At 40.2% G+C, this 10,000-nt stretch overlaps 1 protein-coding gene and 1 long non-coding RNA gene across 2 annotated transcripts in view; one reads left to right on the forward strand and one right to left on the reverse strand.

The window, feature by feature from the left end:
* The window catches only part of LOC138014608 (uncharacterized), a 10,608-nt gene extending 3,696 nt beyond the window's left edge, over positions 1-6,912 (reverse strand). The window contains exons 1-3 of the mRNA XM_068861740.1: positions 6,765-6,912; positions 3,229-3,316; positions 1,639-2,778 (exon numbers count right to left, since the gene is read on the reverse strand). Coding sequence (XP_068717841.1) covers positions 1,639-2,778; positions 3,229-3,316; positions 6,765-6,912 — 1,376 coding nt within the window. The remainder of the gene's footprint in view (positions 1-1,638; positions 2,779-3,228; positions 3,317-6,764) is intronic.
* A 1,279-nt stretch (positions 6,913-8,191) lies between these two features.
* LOC138040707 (uncharacterized) overlaps positions 8,192-10,000 on the forward strand; it is a 4,009-nt gene continuing 2,200 nt past the window's right edge. The window contains exons 1-2 of the long non-coding RNA XR_011130693.1: positions 8,192-8,409; positions 8,977-9,704. This is a non-coding gene — a long non-coding RNA (uncharacterized lncRNA). The remainder of the gene's footprint in view (positions 8,410-8,976; positions 9,705-10,000) is intronic.

The following is a 10,000-nucleotide window of genomic DNA, read 5'->3' on the forward strand; positions in this document are numbered from 1 at the left end:
TACCCACATTTCACCCATGCTCACCATAGAGTCTCCAGTAGCTCAGTGGTTAGAGCATCCGTACTAGATCACGGAGGGTCGTGGGCTCGAATCCCATCTGGGGCTCGGATTTTTCCGAGTTCCCAGAGGGTTCAGTTGTAACACCTTTCATTTATGTGTTAAGGTTATTTTTAGATTGAATTTCCCGCTAATGAGACTCCCACAGGAGCCGGATGACCAATTTCAAGAAATTAAGCTGACGTCACCGAACCGGAACTGCCTTTGTTTTTTGACCTAATTCGCGGGAAGGGCTAGTCTAAAAATAAAACGCCGTTTCACAGACGCTGTATGGAAGTGCACGCTCCAGATGGGCTCCTGGCTCTATGCCTACTATTGTTATTGCACATACGTTCTGCGCATCAAGAGATACAGGGATATTTTTTGCGCGCTTCAAAACTATGCGGGGAAAGCAGAAGTTAGTAAGTGCCCTTGGTATCCAAAAAGAAAATTGGGGGTAACCATGCATTTTCAGAGATAAGTAAGCTTTAATTTGCAAAAGAATGCCATACATTGCTTTCTATTTTAATGCTCTTTACAAATATTGTTGATTATTTATCTTTGAAAAATGCGTGGTTCTTCCCCCCCCCCCCCCCTCTCCAATTTCTTTTTGCATTTTGAAAACACTTGTTAAGGTCTGCTTTTCCCGCATATTCATAAACCTGGCACCAATTTAACCTTGGTAAAACCGAATTCAACCTGAGACCGGATTAGTTACCTGCAACATAAACACTAAGCAGTCATTATTGCCCACTGATCAAACTTGCTCTCGGGTGAGTAACTGAGGCATGGGCAGCGCGATTTCTGGAGGCAGAGAAAAGTGGAGTGAGGGATCAGGCACGTTTGCTCTCATGTAGCGGCTTATGGTCGCGAAAAGAAGAGAGACAAAAAACACGAAAGAATACAAACCCTTCAAGGGGAAGAATTTAGCGGCCCATACCGAAAAAAGCATTCCACTGGTCATTGAGCCAGTTACCCTGCAAGCACCAACAGACCCCATGATCTCCCCAGATAGGTACTTTAGAGGAAAGGACCTGGTTGACTGGTTAAAACTGGATTCACTCATCCATTTTGGTGAACAAGCGGGAAATAGAAGAAAGCCAAGATGGCTGACAGAGGTCCCTTCCTCCTCCGATCCTGACTTATCTTATAAAACAGGAGCTCATCAAGGTAAGTCTCTACTTCCACCAAAATAACAACAGTGGGCCCGGGTGTGCTGAATCTCCCAAGGGAGAATGAATTTTTCAACAGTTGGTGTGCTGAATCTCCCAAGGGAGAATGAATTTTACAACAGTTGGTGTGCTGAATCTCCCAAGGGAGAATGAATTTTACAACAGTGGGCGTGCTGAATCTCCCAAGGGAGAATGAATTTTACAACAGTGGATGTGCTGAATCTCCCAAGGGAGATTGGCTTTTTACAACAGTGGGCGTGCTGAATCTCCCAAAGGAGGCTTTCTGTAAATAAATCTACTCAGGAAAGGGTTGCCCCTTAGGCCAAGTTTGGGAGATAGAGGTTCCCCCTTGATAAGCTCCTGAAAAGATCATGGAATCTCTGCTGGTCGATGGTTAGAGACAGTAGGAATATTCAGCGTCTTATCTAACCTGCTCTTCTCTCCTTTGCTTTCCGGTTTACTTCTTACGTCGCTTTTATTGTGAGTTACTTGCTTTCCAAACAACGGCGGTGCTTTTATCAATTTCACTTGCGCCTGCCATCGGTTAACTAACGGCTTTGCATCCACTAATTTACTGTATCTAGTTTTCACTGGTTTTAGTTTGTCATTTCGAGGTATGGTTACAGCTCTTTCAAAAAGATATTTGAACAACGGAATCTCTTTGAACCTCTCTGCTCGAACTTTCAATTTCGCTATGACAACTTGGCGAAGTTTGTTTAATGTCTCTGGGGACCGGCGGGCGATCAGTCGCTGAAAGCTCGATTTATCCAGCTCGTACACCTCTAACGTTTCTACACACTCCACGCTCGTGCAGAAGAATGGGATATCAAGAACAACTTCGACGTCTCCAATGATGTCATTTGGTCCGATGGTAGTGGCTTGAATTTCACGCTGTCGTAGCCTTGTCTCCATAGCAACAAACCCATGTTCTATTCTCCGACGTCGTTTTTCGATAACAGTTAATGGTCGCACAACATCTTCCATTGCGTTAAGCTGAATCTTTTCCTCGTTATCGCCTGAATTGGCTCCCCTTTTCTTCGCAACAATCCGGGGGTTTAAAGCCTCGAACTGCTCTTTACATTTGCGAGGATCTGACAAAACCTTTCCCGCGCCCTTAGCTATGAAGAAAACTGAGTTACACGGATGACCTTGTTCCACTATTCTATTTCCAAAATTGATTTTGTGCATTTTAAGATTTTCAATGAGGAGTCCTTTCAGTGCCTGTGGCCAAGATAGGAAGAGTGGATACGCCAGTGCAAAACTTGATTTCTCTTTCCATTCAAGGCCGTACGCTTGAAATGACTGCTCATAGAGTCCCCTGTTTACTATTATTAGTTCTGTAACTTCATCCGCAATGACCGTAGCGTTTCGTTCCTTTTGTCCGCTCATCAGTACCATTTCCCCGAAGCTACGACCACTCTTTAGACTTCCCATCTCTACTCCAAAGTAGGCTAATCTTTCCTGTGCGCTACGGACCGCCCCCATTTCATGATGAGGTAGAAACTCGCCGTGGTGTTCATCCGATTTTCGGGCATACAGTGTGACCGACCCTTTGAGAATCACAAAGAAACTGCAAACAAAACAAAATTCAAACAAGATCTAACGGTAATTTATTTGTTTTCGACAGTTCGTTCGTCAAGACCGTATGTGACTGTCGAATCATCGACGTCTTTGGCAATGAAAGGAGCAACAGGTATGCAGTCGAAAATCACTCAAATGTCGACAAGAACTGTGACGTGAAGATCATTTAACTGACGTTGCAATTAAATATGCTCAACTTTTTCTCAATTAGACTTCAGTTTTCCTCTGATAAATTAATCAAGGCTCTCAAACAAAGAAACTGAAACCGTTGTTTTCAGTGTTTTGAAGTTTCCAGCGTTCAGATTCGTATAGAACGGGGAAAATGTACACAACTTCAAAATGCACTAGTAAAGACAATGTTTCGACCATCAAAGACCATTGTTTGAAGACAATGTCATCCTAGATTTTAAGATCCATAATGATATCATACACCACCTACCAGTTGCCTTCATCTCCTTGACGCACGATCACGTGATCTTTCTTGACTTTGATGAATCCGGCATGCCTTAAGACGTTAACCATGGCATCTATATTGCAAAAGAGAAAAAGGACGGGACAACTTCACCTCCACTAAAACACAAAGATAACTTTATATCACAGAACGTATTGTTTACAATCAAAATTGTTTGAATTTTTTTTCAAATGGAAGCGTTTGTATCCGAAATAAATGAATTCTAGAATCGCTAGTTCTTGTAGACCTGACTAGCCGCTGCTCCTAGAACTGATTAAGATGAAATATATTTTTTCTCTCAATATTAATAAGTTTTTAAGATTTTTTTTCTTGTAAATCATTATATATTATATATGTAATTTTAGATTTTGTGATCTTAATAGTGATCTGTATTTTTATATTTTATTTTAATTTATTTCTTATTTATGTTGTGACTAGACCTGTAAAGTAGCTTTATAGCTAAGTGTCAGTCACTTTATAAAGTCGTATTCTCTATTTTCGAATTCCCCATAATACGCTTTGTTTGCCCCTCAAATTTTGCATAAACTATTGTTTTCAAATGCTCTTGGGGACACTGTTTATTCCCAAGAGCATTTGAAAACAATGGTTTATGCAAAATTTGGGGGGCAAACAAAGTGTATTATGGGGAATTCGAAAATAGAGAATTCGTAGTCGTAATAAAGTCGTATTGTATTCAAATTTCCCGGGCGCAGCCATATGCATCTTGAATAACTTTGATGTGTAGCGGTTGCCCTATTGTTTCAAAACAGAAGGTCTTTGTCTCAAAGCAGAAACACGTGACCTTGAAGCTGGGGATTTTGGGACACCATTTTTACGCCCAAATACGGACAAAACTAAGACGGGAGCTGCATGCGCGGGAAAATGAACGCGAGCTACATTACATCCAAATAAGGAAATTTCTAAACTCAAAAAGCCCCAGCCCTGAACCGGAGTTAAAAGATTCAAGGTCGCGAGCTGTGCTCAAAGCAATTCTCAGTTTTCATATCACGTCACGGCCGCTATGTTGGAGCCCCTAAAACAAAGAAGCGGCGGCCATGTTGGAGCCCCGACCAAATCCTCCGGGAATTTAACTCTATTACTAGAGAGCTTAAGCACGCGACGTTGTTGTCAACACGGACGGCGGCGACCGGAAGTGATTTTGCAAAGAAAGTGACGTCACACGTCACATACTTCAAGTCACAAACGTCAAGACACAAACCGCGTCCGTGCTGAAAAACAAGAACGCGAGAGGGTAAGTTCATTTTAGGTGCAATTAATAACTCTGTTTTTTTGGTTGATTTTTGTTGTTTTCCTGCTAATGCTGGACAATCAACTTTATAATTTCCATAATTTATGAATTAAACTCTTCTTTGTCAGTTCTACCGGCCGATGAACAACAGCGCTGCAGACGCCGAGACTCAGTCTTGCCAAAAAACCTAAATTAAGTCTCTTTTGAAAAATATTTGTTTTCCTTGATGTATCCTTTTGTATGTGCTTTTGTTTTTTCTTTCCAGGAAGACCATGTTAAATTTTGTAAAATTTTAATGACCGTCAAATTTAATTTCTTTTTTGGAACACTTCATTTTTATTTGTCATTTGCTTTCCTTTACAGAAATGTACCAAATGGATTGGACAAATCAGCTAACACTGACAGATCTGAAGTTTGCTTTACATTCAGAATCATTTCAGGATTATCGATCGTAACGGGATTGAGAATTTCTAGCCGTGTTCTCTTCCAATAAAACAATAAGTCTTAAGGAGGCTCGAAGTAGTTTCTCCTTTTTTCAAACAAATAAACATATTCTGTCCTTAGATACAGTTAGGGTAATCATATCATGACGAGATTTGGCCAGGGTATTAAGTACCCTTCGTACTTAAAAATACTTTCTAAAATATTAAATAATTCAACAAAATCTGTAGGCCAGTTTTTCGGAAAAAGCAGTTTTTTTGAAATGTGTCTCTAACATTTTTTTTTCACCTACAGAATTTTTTTAAATTTGAAAGACTAACGTTTAAAATTAATCTAAGCTAACATGCAAAAAATGAAAAAAATTCACCGTCCGGAAACAGAAATCTTATCTAAGCTAACATGCAAAAAATGAAAAAAATTCACCGTCCGGAAACAGAAATATAAACGAGTAAAGTTGCAATCAGTAATCAGGAAAAATTAGGGGGTTACAAGATCAGAAATGACGCATGCGTCACCCGCTCCTTCGAGTCCGTCAACACAAACGGATTTAAGTGTCCATTATAAAGCAGTCTCTTCCAGGAGCCCTCGACTGTGGTATTTTGATCGCCAAAAGTGAGACATCTTTCAAAAACCTACAGCATCGCGGCTATGAAAATACTATGTGGGGAGGCCCATTGAACACCAGGGACTCGAGAATCTACGACGGGGACGTCGACGAAAATGTCACAACAAAACATAACTTTGGAATATAGCGATCATTCCATCTGGTTCACGTCATACATTGTGGGCGAAGTATTCTAAAAAAAAGCTGATACAAGATGTTTCAGAGTAAGAAGGGTTCACATCTGTATGCTCACGTTGTTGTCAAGACCTCAATTTGGTAATTTCTCGACGTTGTTATGCAGAGTACATCAAAAATATGTGCTGAAATGCGTGCAGCACGTGCTTTACGCGCCATACTAGTGCCCAGCTTGCACTTAAGGTCGACGGTACACACGAGGAAGCTTGCTCCTGAAACACGCTCCCGAAACACGCTCCTGGGTAAGTACCCCAACCAGTACACACGAAAGACACGACGAGGGAGCTGAACGATAAAACAACCCGATTGGGGCATGGGCACTGTTGTGGATGAAAAAAAAAAACAAACAATTTGATTGGCCAACAACACAACATGTCACTGCAAGCAAATTTCAGTACACACGGGGGAGCTTGCTCCTGAAACAGACTCGTGCAACAGATTTACCCCTGGAGTTTGCTCCCTCATATCAAACCAGTTTGATATAAGGGAGCAAAACTCGGGAGCAAAAGTTTTGTTGCGCAACATATTTTTTCGCTAGAAATCGTTGGTGCAGACGCGGAGGGAGCTTTGCTCCGGGAGCGTGTTGCAGGAGCGTGCTGCGGGAGCAAGCTCCCTCGTGTGTACCGACCTTTAAACTCTAGGGAGCCTCCTTAACCAATGAAATTCTTGTTTTGTGGAATTGGCGTTGACGCCGCCGTCCTTAGATCATTACTGGTATACAGATAAGGTTTTAATTACGTTTAAAAATATATGTATATATATATCGCTTTAAATTAAAAGCTAAAGATCTTTTTTTCAAATATCGAGGCAAAGTTTCAGTCAATCCGAGAGCCATTATGACTTCTTCATCTTTCCCCGCGCTTGAATTAAAATGTCTAAAAAAATCTCGCGCAGCACTCCACAAAAAGGAGCCTCATATGACGCGTTTTCCCTTGATTCCCAAATTTTCCCGTGATCACTGGATCGGTTGCAAATCGGACTTCATTTCATTGGTTACTCAATTTTTCTCAATGGTAAATTGTCCAGAATTTCTACCTTCCTCTAAATTCTTGAACAGTGTACTTGTGTGTCGTATCTTAGTCAATATTGTCAGGATGTCTTCTTCCTTTCTTTCATCAGGTGGTTTGCTCAATAAGTCCTCAGAAAAGTTTAATGCCGCCGAATTTAAAGGTTTGTCCGACATTGCCTCAAGCCTCAAACTTTTATTTTTCTTGATTTATATTTTACGTCACAAAGACTCTCAAGCTCGCGATGTTACGCACTATTTTGAGCGTGCATTTCAAACTTGCCTTGACCGATTAAATTTCCTTGTAAGATTTACACAAAACTTGGCCAAAATGAACGTTGTTGAATTCATTTGAAGTTAAAAAAGAAGTAGTCGACACAGATCGTACGAAACTGATGAGGTCCCGGTTGATTGAAACCACGATTAGCGCTAATCCACTATTAATTTTAATTGGCGATTAGTTTCTGCTGTTCAAAGCCGATTATCCCTATTAAACCCACGATTAAACAGAGGTTAAATTTAACCCACCTCGCCAGGTGGATTAACTATTGATAGGCCGATTAGAACAATGGAAACAACAACAACAAAATGGCTAGCTTGTTGTATGGTTGTGCCGCTATAGGTGATAGAAAAGAAAGAAAACAGAGGCAATTTCCGCACGTAAGATTCACAATTGACGGCTACACAAATGAAGAGCTTAGAATTAGTACAAGGTATCATTTCGCAAGAGAGTCGATAATCCACCTTTTCATGAGGAGCTTAAGCCGACTCAGGAATTCTCGGCTGGACGTCTCCTGACGGTGTAGATATCCATCAACAAAGGCTAAAAACATAACACAAAAGGTGTTTCGGATTCACAAAAGTGTAAAAGCATTCAAGATAGATCAGATTGTATTGTGAACTTACGTTAAGCAGAAAAAAGTAGTTTTTTTTTTTATTGAATGACCATATTTAGGGGCGAGATGAATTTTGTGGGGAACACAAATCTATTTCAGTTCGTTTGCGCGCATCGACAGTGGCGGTTAGTGCTGGGACACGGAACCATTTTTCGTTCTATAGGATTTATGGATTAACTCTCTCACCCCGGGAAAAATGGTACAGGTCGCCGTCGTCTCTCGCCGATCAGCACTACTTCGACGCTCCTCGCCGCTGGTGAGCGAGAAGACCTCTGGTATCCAGGGTAAAATGTTAGCCAATTTGTCGAAGGAAAGTATTTTCAGCTCTTCCGAAGAGAGATTTGTCGCCTTCAAGTCGGTAATTTTTTGCGGGAAAATGGTGATCACGTTCCGAAATTCGGCGGGTCTAATCTGCAGATAATCTTGTACCCAGATCTTCCACGGTCATACAGAGGGAAGATCTGTTCACTGGCGAAAAATGTCTGCGCATGAGTCGCGCGATATCCCACGTGACGCGTTTCCGGGACGATCATTGGCTCTCGTGAAAAAAGCACTCCCGAGAAGAACAGAAAAATGGCTGCCGGTTGAGAATAGGTAGCTTGTAGGTTTCCGTTCTTTTTAGAGCGATCAAGGCTAGTTTTAACGCCAGTTTCAAGTGGAATGTATTCTTAGAGAACGTCTATGTTGTGTAAATCGTTTGAAAGTCCAATCCAACCAGAATCCTCGGAAAATTTGCTCCTGGAAAATTTTATTTCGTGGGAAAAGAGCTGCGAAACAGGTGAGTTTTTTGCGCAATTTTTAATGTGGAAAGTTTGTTGCCACCGGGTACAAAAAGTTACTGTAATGTGCAGAAAGGAGGATTCCTAAGGTTTCCGTTCATGTGTGAATTGGCTTGTACCAGTTGGCAGGGAAATGGCAATATTGTTCAACGTGAAGGTTATTTTTTTCTGCGTTACACCTTACGATCGGCACCTCTACATGAATGATCAATGATTCGATCAGATATGAATTTGATTTTGAATGTGATTGTCTCATTGGGAACGTAACCCTAGTATCAAATATTTTAAATAGCTGCTTTTAAGGTCATTTATATTCCCTTTTCTGGTGAATGTCTAAGTTATTATACTTTTTAGCAGTCACAACTCAACGATCCTTGCGTTCAAGTACGGTAGTTACCAAGTTATGGATTTGCAATTAATTTGAGTTATCAAAATCCATGTTAGTTAAAATAATGTTTGGAAGAACAGACTTGTAGGTACAGATGTGTATAGGTATCTATAGATTCAGGTATTTTTAGACTATTGTTTTCTGGAAGCTTTAATTAATGATGTAATTTTGGTTTTAGGGGACTGTCATGTGTTGTTGACGTTGTTGGATCAAGGAAATTCTGTTTTGAGTCAAGTATGGTTGACAGTGGATAGTTGTTCCTGAAAAGGCTGAAAGGAAGCTTTATTGCCTTGGACGTTTTTTTCTTACACCCCACATGTTTGCTCTTTTCTTGTGGCAAAATTTATTAATATATTATGTGATTTGGAGCTGCAGCTAGAAACAGTGTCCCATGCATAAGGTCTCATTGGGGTTGATGGTAGTAAAATAATTTTGGTAAAAAATATGTTTAGAGTTTTTATCATAACTTCTGATCTTGGTCCTGCTGGACTTCAAACATGCTCTACCATTTTTCACAAGGAAGTTGTCAATCAACCGTTACCTTTTGGTGTATTTGCAATATGATCTTTTGGATAGCAATTGATTTATTTTTCTCATTTCTTATGTGTAGATATCCTATGTCTGTCACATACTGTAGTTAGTTTTAAGCTTTTATGTCCTGTAGTGTATCTTTATTATAGTTAGCACATGACCCCACAAGCATGTGTTATTGCTTTAATATTGATTGTGTTTGAATAAAGGATATTGTTGTCTTGTCTTGTAGATAATGCAAAACAGCCTCAGTTGTATTTGCATTATTTCTGAATGTTACTTTTTTGAAGGGCAAACCATTAAAAAGTGCACAAAGTTTGCAGGAGTTCAGGAAAAATATTCAAAATATTCATTGATTTGAAGTTCCTGAAGCAGGTAAATCTTGAAGAGTTCACACAACCATATTTGGAATATACGGCATTTCTATTTGGGAATGTTCAAGTCCACAGAATTCATTTTCTTTATGTTGAGAAGTACTGTAAGACTGTTGACTCCATGGGGTTCCCCATTGACGAGTAAAATCATCTGGTGTTAGACAGAGCAAAATACTCTGGCTTTAGACAGAGTAAAATACCAAGTATGGCCGGTTTAGGGGTGAAAGGGTTAATTAATTAAATTCCATCGTTACTTTGACTTTCTTTTTCTTCATTTGCACAAAAACAAAGTGTTTA

This window comes from Montipora capricornis, chromosome 1, assembly GCF_036669925.1.
Source record: "Montipora capricornis isolate CH-2021 chromosome 1, ASM3666992v2, whole genome shotgun sequence".
In the NCBI taxonomy this organism is placed as follows: domain Eukaryota; kingdom Metazoa; phylum Cnidaria; class Anthozoa; order Scleractinia; family Acroporidae; genus Montipora; species Montipora capricornis.